General features: G+C 42.0%; 1 protein-coding gene across 1 annotated transcript in view; it reads left to right on the top strand.

Annotated features, from left to right (window-relative positions):
- Nucleotides 1–681: 681 nt before the first annotated feature.
- LOC122772126 (S-adenosylmethionine mitochondrial carrier protein-like) overlaps nucleotides 682–23,329 on the top strand; it is a 66,769-nt gene continuing 44,121 nt past the window's right edge. Inside the window, exons 1-5 of the mRNA XM_044029829.1 lie at nucleotides 682–840; nucleotides 2,264–2,420; nucleotides 3,108–3,226; nucleotides 14,758–14,862; nucleotides 15,780–15,827. Of these exons, the coding sequence (XP_043885764.1) occupies nucleotides 808–840; nucleotides 2,264–2,420; nucleotides 3,108–3,226; nucleotides 14,758–14,862; nucleotides 15,780–15,827 (462 nt within the window). The 5' untranslated portion in view covers nucleotides 682–807. The remainder of the gene's footprint in view (nucleotides 841–2,263; nucleotides 2,421–3,107; nucleotides 3,227–14,757; nucleotides 14,863–15,779; nucleotides 15,828–23,329) is intronic.

Here is a 23,329-nt window from a genome sequence, read left to right as displayed (position 1 = left end):
CACCTGTGGATGTATTTTAAGGCACACCTGAAACACACTGCTTCTTTGTGTATGTACTGTACTTTATCATTTATTTGCCTTAAAATGGGAATTATGTTTTTTATTATAAATAAAATAAGAAAGAAATGTAGGCACTTATTCCATTCAAACGGAGGTCTCTTTGCAACCATTGGTGACGAACTGCTGCTTTTTGTCCTGACTACTTTTTAGGCATTTCACAACACAAAGTATATTTTTATCTACAGTTTATGATGTACAATGTGTGTGAAAAGAGTAATTATGACTTAATATTGTTTTGATTTTTATAAAATCAAGGGTCTCAAACTCAAATGACCTGTAAAGGTCATTTAAAGTAAAGGGAAAAAAGTTTTACATATGAATGAGCAATTTCTTAGAATTTTAAAATAATCGTGTTTTGTTTTGAAATGGAACAAAATATATTAGAATTCCTAGTAAAAAAGCAACCATTAATAAATGAATCCTTTTTTTAACCGTATTAATTCACATGTAATTGTAAAGAGTACAATCAACTCTCATATCCGCCTAACAGTTTGTTATAGATGATATTTTATTTGTGCTTTGTATACATTTATTTTTAAATTTTGTCTCTGTGTTGTTTTTTCTTCTCCTCCTTCTTCCTTGGCTCCGCACAGCAGTCACGTGACCGCTGTGCGTCATGACGTCATGCGGAAGTGTTTGAAGCCATGATGGCTGCGTCCTTCACAGGCATGTCTTCGGCTCAGTGGTGACAGTTGCAGAGTTTTTAAACCAAAAGACTGAGCGTGAGACAGAAGCAGGAGGACAAACATGGAGAGACGAGAGTTCGTCGCCTCGCTGCTGGTAAGACGTTACATTTGTACCAACACTGACAGCGCGTGTCAGTGTTGCCATGGGAAACACTTTTAATTAGTCGCAGCGTCAACGTACACAATCAGGAATTTAAGTGTGAGCAGCTTTGTTATTGACTCGTGTTTAGCTTTTAAAAGTACACTGTAAAAAATACAACCACTAATTAAACAACTAAATAAGATGGATTTTCATTTTCCTATTCATTAAATTTTGTATTTCACCAACCCAAAAATACAATTCGAAATGAATATATTCCTCTATAACTCTGTGAATTTGAACGTGAATGAATGTGAACATTCAAACCTCCAGACAGCGTTCAATAAACATTATCTTTTAGTTGTAAAAGAACCCCCAAAAAACAAAAAAGAACCAAATGGGAACATTGTGTGGAGACCGCAGTGCAACTACAGGCAAACGTTTCAGTTTTTGGTTCCCTCAACGTTTAGGAAACATTAGGCTTCTGCATAACCCTGAGGTAACGTTCTCTAAACGTTAGTTTTTGGTTTGGTTATAACTAACCTGGGACACAGGACGACAGGGAGTAGTGGGAATATCTAAACGACGATGCCAACGTCAACTCCTCCATGACAACAGCAAACTGTTTGTCGTCCATGTTTGTTTACCCTTCGCACTGTTGCTCTCGTAGACTCTGTCGCGAGAGTTTGCGTGAGAATGTGTGCGTTCAGTTGTCTTTAGTTGTGTAGTTTGTCCCCAGCTTAAATGGAATAAGACTGCGGTGCCTAGCGTGTACATCAGAACGGCAACATTCAGCTGCTCCTGCAAATGAAACAATAAATACAACCAGACCAAAATACAAAAACTCAGAGTTCACAAAGCAGCTAGAAATGTATTAAAATACATGTAAAAATGTCAGTTTTAGTCAGACTAACACAACAATTCTTCTGCCAAGAAGGTTTAAGCTGTAAGTTTGTCCTCCTGTTAGCAACTTCCTGTCAGTACAGTTGTTGACAGCTCAATCAGAATTTTTAGTGATGGGTAAGTTCACCCAAGTATGTTCCCATTAAGAATCCACTCACTGATGACGTCACAAATAGTGATCAAATTTTCAAGAACCCCACTGATAATGGACTAAACATGGTCGGCAGATTTGTAGACGTATGCAGGATGAGACACTCTACCATCAGACTTAGTGTCACCCAAATCTGTGCCAGAGTACATATTTGGCGACATGGTTCAGTCCCATTTAACACGTTCACGCATCTTAACAGATCATGCTTGTGTTAGATAGGTAAATCTTTTGGATGCACTCGATCAAAAGGTGAAAATTGAAAGTACTGCTAAGTAAAACGCAGGTGTGACGCAAACTGTGTTACACCTTGGTGGAGGTCTGCGCTCTCTGTGCTCTTGTTCTCCAGTGTCATATAAACGTACTGACTGATTCTAATCTTCTCAGGCAGGAGGCAGTGCAGGCATGTGTGTAGACCTGACCCTCTTCCCCCTGGACACCATTAAGACCAGACTGCAGAGTCAGCAAGGCTTCTATAAGGCCGGGGGCTTCAGGGGCATCTATGCCGGGGTCCCATCTGCCGCTGTCGGCTCCTTCCCCAACGGTAAGACACTCGCTGTCACAGCTGGATGTATTGTTATGTTCCGATGAAGGATGACTGTTTCTGAAGGACGTTCTCCCGGAGGTTCACACTGGACAACAAAGACTGGTTTCCCTATGTCGATAACACAACCTTGAGTATCTTTCGAGATCAATCCCTTAAACGCACAGTTTGTATTTCACACATTTACTCGAGCATGTTATTGTCATTCTCGCCGTTTCCTCAGTATTCCCGAGCAGATTGCTCTGAAGCAAAGGAGTTAATAAATACGGAAATATTTGTAAGGATCTCATTGGATTGGAGCGACTCTGTTTGAGAGTAGAATCTCTGGTGTTTGATAATCAACAGAGCATGTAATCAAAAATGTGTTGATTATTTATTGGCTCAGTGTAACTGAGCCTCAGCCATTTTTGTGGAGCAAAGCATCAGCGAGGAGTTGACAAAGACTCGTCAGAGTTTGATTATAATCCGTTTGAAGTTTGCTCAGTAAAACCGTGAACTTTTTTTTCCACATGTGACACATTTTCATCTCTGTGAGATGAATAAAGTATCTATCTATCATCTTTTCTTAGCTTTTACCTTTCACACACACACCTCAGTGTCTCCCCTGTCAGTGGTAGTGAGGGATATTAATTGCTGTGTGCTGGTTGACTAATGGGCCTTAAATGGCTGTGGCTCTGCTTGTTTCAGCTGCTGCTTTCTTTGTCACTTACGAATGCACAAAGTCCCTGCTCGGCGCGGGCGGAGCACTATCAGCTCCACGCGTGGCACCCGTCACTCACATGCTGGCCGCCTCCCTCGGAGAAATAGTAAGTCTTTATTGATGTCCTTACAGTTAAACCTTTTGTCTCCTCTCCGGACAATAATGCACTGCAGTCTCAGCTCGGGCTGAAACTACCGTAATCGATGAATCTTTCGATTATATTCTCGATTAATCGTAAAATGTCATAAAATGGTGACTAAACCTGAACATGATGATGCTCTCCAATGTCTTGTTTTTGTCCACGAACCAAAATCATTCAGTTGTAATTATTTGTTTATTTATATTAAGCAAAAAAAAGGAAAATATTCACATTTAAGAAGCTGAAAAATCAGATAAACCTGTTTTAATAAAGTAAAAACATTCAAATCGATTATAAAATGAGTTGATGATTCGATTATTTGTTGCAGCCCTACTTTCAACCTGCCACTTCAAAGGTTTAATATCCAACATTCAAATATCATCTTGTATTTTAACTGCGATGATTGAATTTTACATGGAGTTACACAGTCACATACAAGAAAAAGTTTTGCCGTTAACACAACAGAAAAATACATGAATAAAACATTAGTATTAACAATAAAACATCGCATATTACGCATATTACTTTTGTAAATATGTCATGTTTGCAAACAAATTGATGTCACACCTGTGGGCCTTTTCATGAAGGTTTTATTCAAATATGTCAAAGTAATACATGAAACAAAAACGATGAAAAGAAAAAATGTCAGTTGAAGAAACCGGAATAAGCAGAATATTATTTCATCCTACCCATTCTTGACTATTCTCCAATTATATATACTGTATATGAACATGAATCTAAAAATCAATTATGTAAATAAATTGCATTTTCAGGATCCTTGCTGCTGTTAATGCTGCATTCAAATGAGTTCCGCTGGAACGGAACAGTAAACACAGGTTGTAATAAGGAACTGCAAACACTATGCAGTTGAGTAGTTTTAGGGAGAGCAGAAAGCAGTTTAAAAGTGTCCAGCTGAAGGTGCAACTCTATGGATTTACTTCCAAAGAAAGACCTAAAACCACGTGGACGCTGAACCTTCTTTGTATGATCTTTGTTCCCTTGGTGTTTCTTTCTATTTTCTATAATTCCCAAATGAGCACCATGTTTTGTTAATGTTCAGATTCCACAAGCAGCTATGCGAGGTGGGGGGGCAGTGGGAGTGTGTAGGGCAGGTGGTGCAGTTTTGGCTGTAGGCCTCCCGAGTCCAGCTGGGTGAGTTAAGGGGGCTTCCTCATGACAGTCCCACTAACCCCCTTCCTCACCCCCACCAGCTGCGTAAATAAGATCTCATTACTGCTCACTGACTCATCTACTTTCCCAGCTCAGGCCCTTCGGACTCTGCCAATTCCGTCTCAGGAATTTTGACTTGAAAGCGGCACAATTTCCGCAGCTCATCCTCTCCAAATCACTCGCAGTGAGCTAGAGTCTGAGCCAAATGGGGGGTCGTGATTAGTCACACTGGCATGAAGAGGGGTAGAAGAATTGGGGATATGGAAAAGAGATGTCCCCCCCCGCCCCGCTGTACCAGCACAATACTTGATTTTCAGTATTCATAGCTTTCTGATGGATGTCGTTTATCCACGTTTTTGCATGTTTATGAAATGCGATCAGTCCCAGGAGGACGGCTCTCGCTGTGCTGGAGTTGATCTCGGTCTTGGCTCGTCACAGGGCTGAGGAGAGGACATTGAGAGCAGCACAAATTCAATAAGCACTGCACTTGGTGTGTCTACTGTAGAAGGGAGTATAGCTCTACACATGACCCCATTTGCGCACAGTGCCATGTTGGCAGGTACAAGCTCCTGTTTCGGTTTCAAGATGTCGGGAGTTCACCGTGCACTTAAAATCCACAAGGCCGAGAAATATTTCACAGAACCTGAGTGACTGAATATTATCTGAACCTTACGATACCCGCAGGTGCTTTGCACGTGTGTGGAAACAACCGCAAATGCTGAAGTTGGCACCCGGATTTGTAGATTCCCAAGTAAGCAAATGTAAAGCCTCACATTTTAGTCCAACATGCTTTCATATCAGTAATAAGCTCCTTCATTGTAAGTTATTTTTATGGTAGGGGGTGCTGTGGAGCCATACACAGTCCTGTGACCCATGTCAGACATGACGTTTGTGCTGTTGTTGAGTGTGTCATTTTTTGTGAGCATTCGGACATCCGTTGGCTGTCGGGACCAATTTTCTGTTTTCTAGCAAACTTGAAACAAAGTCATGTAACTCACTGCACAGAACCTACATTTTTAGTAGATTTTTAATGTTTTGACCAAAGTTGAGGCCGCATCAAACTGTATGTTACAACTTTTTGTCCGTGGCGCGGTGCAGATGGGAGTGAAAGGTGAGGCCGGGGTCGCTGCTACCTTTAACCCGGTTCCCGCTGTTCTGGATTTGAGCACATCAAATGCCCAAATCCTCAGAGAAGGAGTTGAGCAGAGCAGGACTGCTGCGATACAAGCGGATACGTCACGTTCAAAGCAAGTAATCTTCAGGCTTAGCCATGAAAGGTCTACGCTAGTGCTGCCCTGAGATGTATGCGAGATCTAAATGCCTGCAGTATGATGCAACCCCTGCCACGTATAGCTCTCTTTTCCCCCCACTGCTCATCGCTACTGACTTGTAATTTGAAAAAATATTGCTCTTAGTTAACACGGCTGTGACGAATATGAAATAAATCAGGCAATGGAAAACATATCAAAGGAATAATGAAGTGAAAATGCTGAGATTTGCGTTGGGGATTGACCAGGATGGGCAGGATTAGAAATGAACATATTCGACAGCTCAGGTTCAACGGTTTGGAAATAAAGTAAGAGAGTCAAGGTTGAGATGGTTTGGTCACGTGCAGAGGAGGGACAGGGATGTTGAAGATGGAGGTGCCTTCTCTGTGGAAGACCACAGAGAAGGTTCATGGTTCTTGTGAAGGGGGACATGATGACGGGCGAGATGGAGGCAGATGATCCACTGTGGTGACCCCTAAAGGGAGAAGCCAAAAGGAGAAGAAGATAATAATGAATAATGATAATGTTTATAAGAGACTGCTGGCTGTAAACCAAATTTGCCCCTTGGGGATAATAAAATACTTTGAACCTTGAAAGACCAATTTTGGGTCTTGGGTCATCCAGCATGTTAAAAACGTGGAGAACGGAAGTTGTTACTCCGGTCCAGCAGAAATTAATGTAAGGTAATCCAATAGTAATAACTTAAAGTGGAACTTTTTGACCTTTATCTCTGTGGAGCTCCCCCTACAGTTTCGTAGTCCATACATTTCCAACACCACCATAAACATCCATCGCCTACCACTTTATCCTTAAGGTTGTAAAAACGCACTGCTGCTTTTCAATACTCGACATTTGAAAATAGCCAGTCCCATGTCCCTCGTTAACTTTCTTTCTTCCTTCGAGTTTTCAAGCAGTTTTCTCTGCTTGATAAAGCAAGCGATTAGTGTTTCTATCGAGATCCGAGACTTTGGGAGACCTCATTTTCAGGACTCTGGGTCAGTGGCCCTGTTCTTGCAGGACTGGTTTTCCACTAACATATAGTAGGGGGCAGTGGAAATAGCCCCCAATCTCCCCACAACATGGGTTCTACTATGTACTATTCACATTTGGATTAAGTTCTGGTTCAGGCCCTGGTACCTTAAACATAGTAGCAATACTTTTTTGGTACTGCTCTATTTTTATTAATAAACATTGAGGTAATAGTTTGAAATATAAGTTAGAAGCACTGCATCTTCATGCATCTTTACTTAAATCTCTCAACATAATTAGGTTGGTACTGAACCCCAACTGTATTGTGCCGGTTCATCTCGGTATTTAACTCTCCCACATTAGGGATTTTCAAAGTTTGAGCCTGTGGATAAACTTAAGTTCACTTGACTAAATTAACATATTTTAGCACAGAATATAATCATGTTAGCAGAAATCTGAATTATTCAGCACAAATCTCATTGACACCAACATTAACTGTAGACTGCAACAGATTTTTCATTAGCATTATGTTGCTTTGCATTAGATCTGTTCTGCCAGTGCGGGACAGGTTCGCTTGTTTTTACAGAGTGTTTCTCTGTGGCTCTTCCTCCTGCTTGTCTCACTCTCGCTGCGAGCAGCTGGGTGTTGGCAGGTTCTGACACACAGGGTCTGAAAAGAAGAAGAAGGAGCGGCAACTTTTCTTTTTTCTTTCTTCTTTTTTTTGACTTCCCCATCCACCCCTTCAGCAGCCCATGATCCTTTACCCATGAGACCATTTTAGTTTTGTTGTTCCCTGCAACCTTGGCCACAACAGAAGCTCTGTGGATGATGTGCTTAACTTGGCACTAACTTACTCGATGGAAACCTCATTCAAAGCTTGTAATAGGAGTGTAGGCTCAGAATTTATTCAATAATACACTCTCACACACATAAATATCCTTCGGTCTAAGGGATGTCCGTCTAATATTGAACTGACGATGCAAATTCTGGTTGATTTTCAAAGGATTGGTTGTGATAGACACATTTCCAGTGTCAGACCCGATCATGAATGCCAAGAACAATGAACGTGTAACAAGAGGAATTTTCTACTTTACTGTGACGTGCTCCTGGACACTGACCAATAGACAACGGAGTGCGCTGAGTAGTGACACCAAAGTCCCAAAAAATAATGTTTTGTTGTTGACTACGAACGTCACCCACAACACCCCGATAGCCATGATTGAGAACTCCTGTCGGAATGCCCCACCTTCCCGATAACATTTGAGCCAGGACGATGATTAGTCAGGGTCATACTGTTTGGGTTTCCAGTCCCTCAAACAAGACATTGCATTTAACGTAAAAGAGGAACATACTGTATGTTCAATTTTGGTGATTGAATTACCAGGTGATAAACCAGATTATATCAATCAGCATAATACCTACTGTATTTCTTGGGCTTAGAGGAAACAAAAGCAGAAAAAAACCCCAGAATAGGTTTTGGGTTTGGGGTCAGGCTCGGTCAATACTCGCTTGGACATGGTTGGGTTCGGACAGAAAATTACGTCTCGAGCTGCACTCGAGACTATTAAGTGGCTCTCGCTTGCTATTTGGGTGGTGATCATCGAATGTCATGACTAATGTGATTTCTTTAACTCGTATATACGAGTTAAGCCCGGCTTAACTTGTATACACACAGTGGACACATGGAGACAGAGAGGAGGATATTCAGAAGAGAGGAGAGGTTGAAGACGATAAGAAAAAAATCCTCTCTAACTGTCCTGGTGTTTGTGTGACTGTGGTTTCGGGATGCTCCTATAAAGAATGTGTAAGCTGATGGCGTCTGTCGGGCTCTAGCAACCTGTTATCCAGCCATTAAATCAGATTTATCTTCATTCCCATTCGCTTGACGTCTGCCCTGAAAGCTCATTTGTCAAGGCCAGGCGGCAGGCTTCTCTCGCACCCCTTCCCCTCCCTCGCCACCAGCACATGTCGGTGTGAGGATGTACTGGAAAATACAGTGTGACATGACAAGATAGGGGGACAGAAAAGGAGGTAGCATGAGGGTGGTGGTGGGGGGGTTTGGGGAGGGAGAGAGGTGGAGTGAACTGGCAGCCACTTAACTTGGCAGCGAGAAATAATCCATGCATCGCCTTTAAGCAGCGCCACACTCTGTGATTTATTGGCTGTTGTTTCAAAGTTGGAGACACACAGCAGTGTCCTCATCTCCTCCGCCTTTCTTCATGACCTTTTTTTTCTTCCCCTCTTTTCTTTCGCTGTTGTCGTCCCATATTTCAGTCCTGATACTGTGATGCATTTCCAGGAATGGACTTGAGGTCAAAAAAGGCCCTCCGAAAATCCTGGGATGTTGGTGTTGCTCTTTGTCGATTTTCATTGTCTACGTTGGGGTTTACTGTGTTGCCACATAGATTTAATTTGTGTTTTTTTTTTTATTCACTTAAATCGAGTGCAACAGGATAGTCAAACTTGTTTAGGAAAGTTACTCAGTGAGTGACCTGGAACAATGTCAGTGGGAGCCATAATATGAGCTTTCAGTTGCACTTCTTGCCTCCCAATCCTGGTCCTCAGGAACCCCTGTCCTGTATGTTTTAGATGTTTCCTTGCTCAAACACACCTGATTTCAAATGAGTGGTTTGTTGTCAGGCTTTTGCAGAGCTTGATGACGAGCAGGGCAGAGGTCCCTCAGGACCAGGATTGAGAAACACTGGTTTAGAGAATTCAAACTGTGCTTGTTATGTCTTTGGGGGTTCTCAGTCCTCCAGCTCATAGTCATCTTCAGTAGTTAGCCGTAGGCAAATGCAGCAGTTCCTCTTCAGTGTATAATGGGCGAAGAGTCAATGAAGACTAAGTCAAAATAATTAAGGTCCAAAGCAGTCTTCCCCTTCTTTGTGGTGCTAAATGGTAATCCCATTGACCACGTTGTCCTGATGGCCATGAGCAGTGAAAGAGGGATAGTTTGATAGAGGAGTGGCGATGTAATGACGCAATCTCCAGATTGATTATCTGGCTTTGCCGATAATGTGCCACAAGTCTCTGCTAATGTCCCAGTTCTCACTGCGCTTTGCTCGTGATTGAGCACCAGTGTCCTTACCACCTTGTTGTTTGGCGGGGGCAGTGCAGGAGATTGAAAACATGTTTGGATTAAGAACAGCAGGTCTGAGAGGAAACTGATAGGCTCCAATCACGGGCAGACAGCCTTATAATTAATGCTGCGTGATGAATCCAACAGCTTGTAAATAAAGATGAATGGCATCAGGAATTTAAAAGACTGCCAATGAGTCTGAGAGCAGTTATGCGAGCCAGAAGAAAGGCGCTGAGAATGAAGGGCGAGCAAAGTAGGTGAGGAATCGGATGTCTGTCTTCCTGACAGCCTTCCACCTACAGCCCTCCTCTAAACGTGAGGTAACGAGACTGACTTCTAATGAGGGACACTTTCTTAAGTCTTCCGTTCTTCCTTGCATGATTGCTTGCTACCTCTTTAATCTCCATGACTTGGCCTTTGAGCCCGAGTTTACATGAGAAACAAGTTTAGAAGAAGCTGCAAAAGTCTTTTATCATTTCGGCTTATTATCCACATGGAACCAGTGTTTAGGGAAACAGGTCCCAGAGTTCAAAATGTTTAAATGCCTCCTTTGTGTATACAACCGTTTCTCAACATCCATACTTGTGCGTACATGTTCGTACTTGCGTACTCTCGTACTTGTCAAAACGTCATCAGCCTCAGTCCAAGTGCTGTTCCAATTCTCAAGTAAGCGAACAGTGAGGACGGTTCTCAAACCCGGAAGTTTTCTTGGTCCGCCCGTTTTACCAAGTATGCATCAGGTGATGACTTGAGCGTACTTGGGAAAGCCATGTATCCCAGAATGCATTTCGGCAGAACATAGCAGCAGAAAATACAAAGATGCTTGGTTTGATCGATAGATTTGTTGTTGACGTGTTATTTTGTTTTCAATGTAAATGTTTTGATCTAACAGTTTGAAAGTTTGTATATTATTAATGTTTTATCTATTTTAACTTTGAATTTTAGATTAAAGTCGCACGGTCATTGTATCTGTATTTAAATATAATATGTACATATATACACACACTACTCCACAATGTAATGCTAATGCTGTAATATATCTATTTCCACATATTGTACTGTATATTTTAATAAAAAAAAAAGGTGGCGGTAATGAGGCTTAAGCACTTGGCGCCACCCGCAATTCACATCCTTGCATACTTGAGTATTGAGAAAGGGCCACAGTTGATGTCATAGTCCCACCTCTCTTGCTCTTGCCATTTTTGTGTTCTTCTTCCTGGTGCACGCCGCCTTCTCTCTTTTTGGTGTATTTCTGTAGCAGCATAACAGCGCCACGTACAGGCCTGGCATATATACTACACCGTTAATTTCAGAGCCGTTTTGGGGGGGTTTCGAAGTTTCTTAAATCAATGCCTTTTCAGGACAAAAAAGAATAAGATTGTACAGGGTATAGATGTAGACTAGATTCATTGGTCCGGCCGATATTCGCCATTTTTGAAGAATTGGTGCTGATCGATTTATCATATATTATTCAGCCAATTAGTATAAATTGCTCGTTTTTGTTCTTGTAAAGTTCCTAAATCACAAAAACTTATTTTTTTTCTTTCAAATTTTTGTTTTTAGTTATTGGATGACTTGTTTCAGGGATATGTTGCATGAAGTTTCATGATATTTCATTTATACGTAATGTTTTTATTGAAAACACTGTGTTAAATTTGACTACATCCCAGGAATAGAATGTAGATTGGAGAGAGACCATTAGTGAAGGTGTATAATTTTTGCATTTTGTTATTATTAAACTGATTAAAAATCTGCATCTGTATCAGCCATAGACGAACCCATGTCGGTCGACCTCTAATAGAGTAAGTTCTGTTTCCGTGTGGATAAGGCTTTTCTTTAGCCCTTGCCTCATTCATCTCCAGTGTTTGCACCATTTGCCGGGATCTGAAAATGGCCTCAGAGGCTTCACATCTTATCTTCTATTCACTCAGCGTCCTCCCTCCACCCATTCTGCGTGTAAATTACTCCCAAATAAACAATGTCCCTAATTTATTTGGTATAATCTCAGCCTCATTCTGCCTTTCCCCTCTGCTGTGACAAGAGAGGAAAGACTGTCTCCTCGCCGTGACCGCCATCCAATTACGTCAGTAATTACTTGTCATAGCCACTTTCTTTCTGTTTAGCCGCCTTATTCTGCTCCTTTGGAGAATTGGTTTGGGGAAAACATGACGTTACAATGTATTAGAAATTGTAACTTGACCAAAGGGAGAGCAAATGAGATAGCTGAGATGGATGGAGCCAGCCGAGTTATCAAAGGGAGGTGATGCAGATGAAAGTCCTGCCACTTGGTGGTACTGTTGTACCGCGGTTAAGTTGTTGGTCACACTCACCTGAAATATAAATGAGAATTTCACAGAAATCTTCAGAGACACTCTGTCATTCTGTCTTTTGTTTTGTGCTCAGAGAATGAGCTTTATTTGCTCACGGTGCTTTTGCGAAAGAGGAGGGAGTCGCTCTGACCTTTGGCAGAAGGCAACACAGTGAATGCAGTAAAGATGAAGATGTTAAATTGACAAAATAATAATGAATAGAATAGGATTTTTAGGACACACACAGGAAAACCTATCCGCTGTTATGAATGTATGTTAGACTCAAACCTGTGTCACATGAATTCTTCAGTCCTTCAGCTCCTCACGACTCTGTGTTTCTAGAGGGAGCTCTAAAATAGTATTTTTGGAAAACAGGTTCCAGAGTGAAAGAAATCTGACCAATATGCAACCTTGGGCATAACAATTGTATCATAGATCTATGTCGCTCTTGTTGTCGTCCTCCTCTACCTCTTGTGTTTGGAGTTTGTACGCAACGTTTAAGCTCCGTGCATCCTCTCCATGTTTTTGGTGCATTTCTCTGTCAGCGTAACAGCGCCACATACAGGCCTGTTGATAAAGAATAATAAAGACTGTGTCTGGAAAGTTCTGTTTCAGTGTGGATAAGGCCATATATTCCTAGACTCAGCCGACTGTACCAAGTCTGTTTGATCAGCTACAAAAATATACAGTTACAGTTGAATGATTATTGTGTTCTTAAGAAGTTTGAAATTCCTTGTCTTGTGCCAACGCTGTTCATAACTTGCACTCGTGAGCACCAAAGCTGTACATTCACATAGAAAAGAGAAGATGGTGGCCTCGTGGTGGAGCGGTTTTGAGGGTTCCTGGATTTTCAGGTCTACCTGCTGATCTGTTCCCTGGGCAAGACACTTAACCTCAAGATGCTCTTTACTGCAATGTGTGTATGGGTATAAAAGATCTGTCAATCAAAAAAAGCACTGTAGTTACACATAGTGAATGGGTGTGACTGGTTGAATGGCCAAAATTAAGTGGAAAGCACTATTGAGCGGTTATCCTGACTAGAAAAGTGCTATATAATTGCAGACCATTTGAAAAAGTAATCTACAGTGATTATTAGGCCATATGTTCTGATGTATTTGAGTGTCAACGAAAATATGGTCTCCAGGAGCACAGAAGTTGAAGAGTTACAGTCCACCGAGTATTGAACATTTTGGATAATGAGTTTACAATTCTAGTACTGTGGCAATCCATGATAGGATGGACAGTCGAAGAACAAATTTTTTTGTGTTTGTGGGGTTCGTGTATTTTGAACGGCCAATGACAGACGGATATTCCTTGCATTTCTTATCCAAACAACGTCAAAGGCAGCACTGCCAAGTTTGGACCTTGTCATGTGACCCGTTGGACAGTTATGGGATTAAGAGGCAGATGAAGGGAAAATCATGGGCAGTGTGAGAGGGAGCAGGAAGGAAGCGGTTGTTCAAGCGTTGTATCTGTTGCATTTCCACTTAAATGTCTTGCATTAGCTCTCTGAACGCTGCCAAAGTTGGCACTTGTGCCCTTAGTGAGTCACCCGCCAAGTTTGAAGCGACCCGTTGTGCAATCATGCCATGAACAGACAGACAGATGTTCCTTGCCTTTATAGATCGATGCAGCAGATGGAATGGAGTAGCCCTTCTGAAGAATCATATTCTCCAGGTCCAGTCCCCGTTAAAACTTTTGCTTGGGTTCCAAATACTAAATTGGCTGAATTGAGAATAAGCCAAGCTAAAAATGATTCTAAGGAAGTGCTGTACGTGTCATCCTGATAGCTCTGCCTCCGTCATTCTTTCTCCCTTTCCTCCTCGCTGCTTTCCGTTGGTGTGGTGATGGGATGGCACCAGCAGACTGGCATCTGTATGACTGAGGGGAGTCACAGCAGGTGGGGTGGCTCACCAATCCCTCCCTGTAAGATTGCTTGCTGTTAGCCCGGTGTTTCCGCTCTGATGCAGGATAAATGGGAAATCAAGTCGCCAGGTGGGCAGCTCTGCCTGCCTGCCTTTAGGGCGATGAGAGTTATGACTCATAAATATTCATGTCTGTCTTCACGAGCTGTTGGCAGTCCATATTTTTGTTGACATGCGGCGGATGGGCTGTAACTTGTAGCGGGGAATGTGGTTTACGGGGATGCGAGTGTCTCGTCGTGTTTGATGGAGGTGCATGTTATTTGGACACGTACACCGTCAGCCTGACGACCTTTTTTACCTCCACGGCTCGGCTGTCATGTCTGCTGTTTGCGCAGGCTTTGTTAATTGGCTTAATTGCACACTAGCAAAAAGTGCTTGCAGCCTGTCAGTTTGATGTAATTGCTCTCCTCGGGTCGTACCATGTCATTGCCACCTGTCACACATTAACAGCAACAGCAGCAGATGATCTGGTGGAGTGTTGTTTAACACAGAATGTAAACATTGTCGTAGCCTTTAGAAGGCAAACACAGGACTGTAGATTGTGGGTGGAACAATGTGCAGTTTTATCCAACATTGTTATAATTTTGAATAGAAAAAATTGGAAATATTTCACAGTGAGTGACGATGCTTTATTTTGTCTATTTATTTATACATCTGCAAATGAATTGTTTGTTTTAGAAAAGAACCAAAATGAAGCAGAAAATAAACTATTTTAAAGTATATTTTTGGATATTGTGAGGAATTGGTCAGGATTGTTTTGCTCTTTTCCATCCTGTAGGTGGCATGTCTTATCCGGGTTCCCACAGAAGTGATCAAACAAAGGACCCAGGCTTCGCCGTCGTCCACCACCTACCACATCCTGCTGGCAACACTCAGAGAGGAGGTACCCGACAATTAATCACCATTTTCTCCAAGGATAATTTTGGTTTGTTTGCGGTGTTTTAAGTGTTTATCGTAATAACAACACTTTTGAATTGAGATTAAATTAAACAAATTGAATACAAAAATTAATAAATTCACAAATCCCATCTTCGTGGCTAAGCTTGAAAGGAAACACTTTGTATGATACTATATTTGACCACATCAAAAAGCAACAATGTTAATCGTTGTTCGGGTGAACACGTTTAAAGTCATCAGAGTCAGAATCAGAACTACTTTATTGATCCTCGGGCAGGGAAGTGCTTGCAATAAGAGGCAAAGAGATTCAGTTTCAACCAACTATGTTTTTCTTTCTCATTTTATGTATCATGATATATTGAAAGTTACATCTGGCGATTACTTAAAATGTCCAACTCTGCCATATCTTTTTTAAAGATACTGTATGTTTTTTAAAGTGTGTTAAACTTTTAAATACAAATCAAACGTAAATTATACTCAAACCAGTGTTCAAATGTTGCAGCCTTAAGCCTATTATTAAGCCTTAGCTTAGCTTATCAGCTCTGCATGGCTCTCGGTATAGCAGTGTTTTCAAAAGTGCAAGTAAAGTGAAACGACTGCAAACTGGTTGGAGTTTGACTGAAAACACAGAGAAGAGGACACTAAAAGTGAATTCTGCTGCTCAAAAAACAAGTTTGAAGTGATTGACAGTTTGTGTCTCCGCCCCTGCTCTGCTGCTGTATACACACAAACGCTCCCTCAGTCAAGCCTGGTAGTTTTGCTCGACAGAGCCATGATGCGGCAAACAAATAATGTTTTCACCGTTTCTAGACCAAACAGACGTAGAATAAACTTTATAAACTCAAATCAAATCCATTTCACGATGAACCTAACGCGTGTTTGTCCGTGTTTTCTCTGGAACAGGGTGTTCGAGGCTTGTACCGAGGATTTGGGAGCACAATTCTCAGAGAGGTAGGATCCATTTGTACGCTTTATTTTCACTTTTGTTAATAACCACAACCACCACACCTGTGTGCGTGTGTGTGTGTGTGTGTGTGTGTTCCGAAACAGAACACGGAACACTTTCCGTGGTTTAAATTTCCTTTGAATCAACCGTGAAGGACAGACACCTTGCAGATTCTGCAGAAATCGATTTTCAAGACTTAATACAATTACTTGACTTCTCGCAGGCGGAATAGAGAATTAACTTTGATAGACCGGATGAATGTTCGGGTTCCACACTCTCTCTCTCTCTTTCTGACTGAAGACATTTTAATTTCTCTTGGGCTTTTATCGAAGTTGAAAATAAATATTGATTTACAGATTCCTTTTACTGGCTCTTATTAGAAGTACACGCAGTTAATGAATGCATTTAGTTCTGGTATAAATGCACAACAAAACGAGGACGAATGAGTGAGCGCCGCACTCGACGGCCGCTCACCTTTTTTTTGTAATCAGAACGACGACGCTGCAGATTCAGTCGAATCGCACCTGCAGTGCATGGTAATACAAAATCATTGTAGCTGTAAGTCTGTATAGATCTCTCACCTTGAGCTCCCCCCCCCACACTCCTCCTTCTCCTCTGCTTAAAGATTCAAAAGAAAATGAGAAAGAAACAAAGGAGTATATGAAGGTGACACTTGTCGTTCCATCCTGGTTTTTTTTGGGGGAGCTGGGAGAAAAGGTGTAATCTAGTCCCCGCTGCTGTGCTAGCCTGTACTTATTTTCTGCCTCACTAAACTGATGTTATTCACGCAAATTCCATCTGGACAGTCAAGGGGAGAGCAAGAGAGAGAGAGGGAAAAAAATAGGACAACAAGACACTGTGATTTCTCTGAGGAGCCAGTGAATAAATGAATACATTTGGAGGCTGGCGCGCGGCTTGTATGCATACTAACAGTGGCAGATGAAACGCGGCGCGTTGGCGGCGGCGGTAGGGATTTGGCGGCGCACAAACAGCAGAGGATGCTCTGCTGTGACGCGTGTCTGGAAGGTAATTCATTCTCTCGCCGCCTCCTTTCGCTCACCACGTATCTCCCACCCTTTGGCAGAACAAGCCTGTCAGTATGAGTTTGTCTTGTGGTTTTTCTGGTGACGGCTTGACGCCACTTTCTTTGGTCTGATTTTGATACGATAGCGATATCACAAAACCTTGAAAGGGGAAAAAAAAACTTTGGGTAAATGTCTCCCTTGTTTGTTACGACGCCACCTACTGTTTCATGCCCTGCATTGCTTGATGTACGTAGACTAGGCCAATGCACGACAAACATGGAGTCATAATTACTAGGACGCTGTTGTGTCCACTGTCTCTCTCTCCGCCGCTGGTGCAAGATTCCGTGCAGAACAATGAGCGAGTAAAGTTAAAACAAGAGAGAGCAAATGTGATGCCTGGGAAATGAAAATTCCAAGATCTCCGTCTCACCTAAGACAAAGATTGACTTTGATCAGGATCCCAACAGACAATCACTTGTCCAGATGCAAAAGGACGCCATCATGGCTCGAACTAATTTGTCCTCCCATCTGAAGCTGTGTCACCACATTTGGTCCTTGAATTTTAAGGGGAACTGGTCCTGGAAAGTCCTTAAAATGTCCATTTATGTCATTTAAGGTGTGGGAACCTTGTATTTTGGTTTATAGACTTTATTATAGACATTTCTTTTTTTCTCCGATATCCGTTTCAGTGTTTTTGACCGATAGTACTACAAGTAATCGCTGATTTATTTTTGAATAAATAGGTTTGCTTGTATTCTTGACAATTAAAACAAGTTCTCTGATCTTTTTTCAGCTTCTTAAATGTGAATATTTTCTGGTTTCTTTGCTCCACATAACAAAGAAGTCCTAAAAACATTTTTGGTGAAGAACATTGTCATTTCCTGGTCTTGTAATCATCAATCAACATTTTCTGACATTTTGTGTCATGGTCAGGCTGTAAAAATAGAGAATATGTACAATTTTGTGTTGGGATGAGCCGAATAAGATTCCAAGTACTGTATCGGTTGAATAAACCTGCACAGTCGGAGAATTACGTCTGTGAAAGAGTGATATACTGAGCATATTTTGGGCATTTGAGAACATGACCTGTGTTTTAAGAGGTTAATATGAACCTTTCATCCTCATTTTGTCAGGCTCTCTGTTCGACACAGTACCTCTTGTTACCACTAGATGGTGGGCTTAGCTTAGCACTGCCTCAGATGTGAACGCTTGACTCCCCTCTCCCTCCCTCTCTCCCTTTTCACTCTCCCCCTCACTCTCTTTAGTATGTCACCACCGCCCTCACCTCCATAAAACCCATCCAGCTTCATGACAGTTATGAGCTGCAGTGCCGGCACTGAAAGAGATGGCTTTTTTTTTTATGGGAACCTTTTTATTTTCCATCACAAATTTGATCTAAACTGCTCCAATTTGAGTTTGAGTAATGAGTCTGAGATGGGTTATTAGATAGTCATTTATTATCCTGGTGGCGGTGTGGTACCAGGACTTGTGTAAGTGAAGCTGATAGGGTTTGACTCTTTCGACTCAGGCACCTGGAATATCGTCTGACTGACTAATATAAAACTCACCGGTACAGGACATCCATTAAAATGGGTTAGGGTTAAGTGGCACCGGTGTGGTCTTCTGCTGCTGGAGCCCATCTGCTTCGTGTGTTGACTTTTGCATTCCACTTGGGGGCTGTATTGTGTTAAATTATTATTTACATCGGAAATTGGAACTGGGATTGACGTCCTTTCCGTGTTGACCGCGTTAGCCACTCAACAACAATACTCTGAGGTTTTTTGAGCACTCAAACAGCATCGCAACAGCGTCCACAGTTAAAAATTGAACAGTAACTATGTCTACGACTGTGATTTACCGTGAAATAAATGATACAGAATTGCTAGTAATGGTAATAATAGTCGTGCTTGTACAGTGGCAGCCATCTTAGAATCCTGTGTGAGGTCTAGCGAGGTTTAAATAACAAACATTCAACTTTTGATCGTTTTAGTTACTTGGCAGCATTTAACAAGTTTCTGAGAAAACAATGATACTACTTGAAACTAATACAGAGGTCACTCATTTACATTTACATCTACATCTACATTTATTCAATGACAGCCCGTGGCCAAGAGGAAAGGGAACTTGTAACTGGAGGGTCGCCGGTTCAAGTCCCCACCAGGTCCAAAGGGCTGGGGTACCCCTAAGCAAGGTACCCAACCCCCATTGCTCCCCGGGTGCCACGCTGCTCCTAATTCTAGGATGGGTCAAATGCAGAGAAATAATTTCCCTAAGGGGATTAATAAAGTATAAGTTTTCGATTTACATGAATGGATGCCAAAATTCAAAATCACCAACGTCCTGTTGAGTTGAGGCCATGCTTATGGTTGACTTTTTCTTGGTCTGTAACCCACCGTCTATAACCCACCGAGTTTCGGGAAATTCAGTGGAACTCAATTTTGCCTCCGTTTTCACCTTAGGGGGCGCTATAGAGCCCTTAAGCAATGCACAGGTCCAGGAACCATGCCAACATCGCGTTTTTGCCAGACCTGACCTCTGTGCCAAGTGTTTTTATGCATGTTAACCCCCTCAAAAATGACCACAAATCCACAGATATAATAATAATCTAAAGGATAACTATAGGCTCCTTGCACAAATTCGTGCCAGGAGCTGTTTCGTCCCCTGTCATTCATGGCTCTGGCCCTAATTAATTAATTAATGAAATAATATAATCTGATAATCTGCCTCTCCACAGGTAGCTGGCATTATTAGATATTTTACACACTCTTACCTTTTTAAATGGTGTAGCACACGAATGAGGAAGAAAAGAAGGCGCCTATTTTGCAATGTCAGTCTCAGAGCTTTTCCAACACCAACAGCTGCAACCTGGAAATTTGAGAGCAGAGAATTTAGAGGCAGGACAACCCTTCCCTGCAGTGCAGACGTCTTAAACCTTTGCTCCCTCCTTCTCCTTCTCCTTGCCTTCAATCCTTTCCTTGATCCCCCACCTCTGCTTCCTCCATCAAGCTGATGGAAAGACTCTCTCTGACTTAAGGTCTGAGCCGATTCCAACAGGTGAAATTGCATCGATCCAACGCCGGGATTTCTGCAGATGTTGCCCGTCTCAGAATCTCAGAAGATGTTTACCAATCATCTCCACTGCAAAGCCCCAGAATATCTTTTAATATATAAAGAAATGTGCAGATTTGGCTGTTTTGAGTTATTGTTGAACAAAGAAAGTGCAAATCCACATAAATGCAGGGAGAACAGAGAGTTTGTCCCAACGATTCTTACAAGTGCAACAGCAGGAACGCCAGGATGTGTTGTGTCGTAAAGACCCAAGACGTTGAGTCTGTGTTTTTTCCGCTAACAGACAGCAGGGGGCAGTGGAGACAGTCTCCCCTGCAACATGACGTTAAACTAACACAACTAAAACCTGCATAGTACTGCTTTAAAAGGTAGAAGCTGAATACAAAAACATACGTCTGAAAATACAAACAACTCAACAATCAAAAACTCTCCGAAGTTGGGTATCCCTGTTTCCTGCTTCAATTTTTCAGCTGGCCGACCAGTTTTGCTTAGTTATGGAAGATATTTTTACAGAGCTCTACTGGGATTTTGTACACAGTTGGGATCTCTCTAACTCGGTATAAAACGATACAATACTCGATATCGTTATTGTTGGTCCAATACTGATCAAAATCCCTGGATTGGATATTGAAAAGAGAAAAATCTTAAGTCTGATACCGTTCAAAAATCCGATATATGATGCTTGCTTCTCTAAAATAGTTCGATATGGCTACACCACAAATGTTTTGTTAACAGCCTTATGGTTTAAAAGATCTAAAATGTCTAATGTCAGTGTCTGTCGATGCTCATTATGGGTATCGGACCTTTAATATGTCCTTGCAGTGGTTGCTGTTTAATTTTCTTAGACCACAGTCTCTCTGGCCTTGTCGGGCCCTTTGGCCCCTCAGGGCCTCCACGTCTGGAGTTCTGTTGTTGTTTAACCTTCAGCGCTGCCTGAGTTCACACTGAATTCAGTTTTAAACAGTCAAACCCAGCATGGGAAGCTGCGTTGTTTGTGTGTTCGGTATGTGGAGTCACAACCGTGTCCTGACAGCTCAGTGTTTGTGTCGTGGGCTCTGAGTTATGGCCGTTCATACGGCGCAGTGAGGGAGTTCTGCTCTGGCTCTCTCTCTCTCTCCTTCTCTGCTGGGATGCTTAGGTTGAAACCGCATCAACATGCACAGAGTCGAGCAGCGTTGACCCCGCTGTGGCCCTTTGTCTGGAAAGGAGCCACTTTTCACTGTCTGTGCGATGCAGGTTCAAAAGGGAGAGGTGAGGGGAATCTCTCATATCCTGCCCCTGTGTGCGCTGATCCACGCAAGCTCATGTTTATACGCCCTCGTATGACTAAGAGCAGAAAGAGAAGCGGAGCAAGGGAAGCCAAAGGTGTTTATTTTCCTTTTACGTATGTGCAGGCAGGATTTGTGGGACACGTGTGAAGGAGCAGAGGTTTCCTCCTGTTTTGTGTTTAGAGTTGCGCCCTGTCAGACCAGCTGCCGTTAGTCTGTCGGAGCCAGGCGGCAAATCTGTGTGGAGGATTTTTCTGACTTAAAAGTTTAGACCTAAAGTTTTGTTAGTGAATCCTAAAGTTTTGTTGGTGAATCCTAAAGTTTTGTTTGTGAATTCTAAAGTTTTATTAGTGAATCCTAAAGTTTTGTTAGTGAATCTTAAGTTTTGTTGGTGAATCCTAAAGTTTTGTTTGTGAATCCTAAAGTTTTGTTTGTGAAGTTTTGTTTGTGAATCCTAAGGTTTTGTTGGTGAATCCTAGTTTTATTAGTGAATCCTAAAGTTTTGTTAGTGAATCCTAGGGTTTTGTTGGTGAATCCTTGTTTTATTAGTGAATCCTAGTTTTTTTAGTGAATTCTAAAGTTTTTTTAGTGAATCCTAAAGTTTTGTTAGTGAGTCCTAAAGTTATGATTGTGGACCCTAAAGTAGAGTTGTTCCGATTCCGATACCGGTATCGGAAATGCCTCCGATACTGCTGAAAATGTGGGCATCGGTATCGGCGAGTACTGGAGTCCGTGCACCGATCCGATACCACGTAATTTATTCGAGCTCCGTTAGCTCTGACACGGTTCTTCTTCGCCGCTCTTGAAACAGTTGCGCTGTGCTGTTTTAGAGGTGTGAAGAAGAACTGATCACCCGACACCTGTAGACAAGGAGCTAACGTTAGCTCTTCATGTCGGCGGTTTGGCAGTATTTACCAGTTAGCTCCGTTAGCGTTGTTAGCTGCGCTAGCTCCGTTAGCGCGCCTACGGTCAAACTGGAGCGGCCCGTTTATTAAACGAAAAGAGCAGCGCTACAACTAACCAGCATACCTATGTCCTGCGTATGTCTGCCTCAGTTTTTAAAGTTTTGCGTTACTTCAGAGACTCATTTTAACAATCTGGAGTCATGTTAAAACTATGTCACGCGTATCCTTTCCCGGTCAGTCATCATGGAAACATGAAGCTCTGCCAGTGCTGCGGTGTTTGGACCAGAGTCAAAACAAACGTACAAGCTGAAAAACTAAATAACATATCACTGGTAAAAATGAATGGTGTCCATTTGCTGTATTCGTTCATGTTTTACAGAGAGTTTATCGTGTACAGAGAGTTTAACCTGAGCCAAACCTCACCACCAATGATAATCATATCACAGTCATGCAGGCGTAGTATGATATATATTTTTTTTTTATAACACACTGGTATCTGTATCGGTACTCTGTATCGACCGATACCCACAGCACAAGTATCAGAATCGGTATCGGGAGGGAAAAAATGGTATCGGAACATCTCTACCCAAAATTTTGTTTGTAAATCCTAAAGTTTTGTTTGTAAATCCTAAAGTTTTGTTAGTGAATCAAAAAGTCTTGTTGCTCCAATTCAACTTTTGTGAGCAAATCAAAAAGTTTTGTGTGTGAAATCAAAACTTTGTTTGCTCCAAAGGTTTTATTTGCGAATCCAAACATTTTTTTAATCAGTGAGACACATGGACATTTTATAAGAAGTATGTTGAGTAGTAGTAATTTCAGCCACTTTTGACCAGTGGATATAGCTAAGCTAGCAGGCCTAATTGATGTGTGTTACTATCTAATCGTGTTATCTCAGATTGTTAGACAAATGCACTGGATGACAGTTGAAGTGTTACACAGGTGGAAAAGTTTGATGCATACGCTATTTTCAATCGTCCGTGCCTCTCTTTGACATAGCACTGTCTGCCTGGACTTCATTTGTACCTCCTTCTTAACTCATGGCGAGAACGGCGTATTAAGGGATAAGACATCCCAGGACGACATGACGAGATTCTTTTGTTTGCTGGTCGCACCTGTTCGCTCTTCCTCGTCTGGTTGAGGACTGCTAAGCCGCTCACCTCCAGGTTCTTCACTTTGCAGCGACCGCTAACGTCAAAAACATTCTATTTTGCCACTTGAGGGAGATTTGTTTGAGCCAGCT

This window comes from Solea senegalensis, linkage group LG7 (assembly GCF_019176455.1).
Source record: "Solea senegalensis isolate Sse05_10M linkage group LG7, IFAPA_SoseM_1, whole genome shotgun sequence".
Taxonomy (NCBI): Eukaryota; Metazoa; Chordata; class Actinopteri; order Pleuronectiformes; family Soleidae; genus Solea; species Solea senegalensis.
The sequence above is the reverse complement of the archived record's forward strand: the minus strand, read 5'-3'. Positions and strand labels throughout refer to the sequence as shown.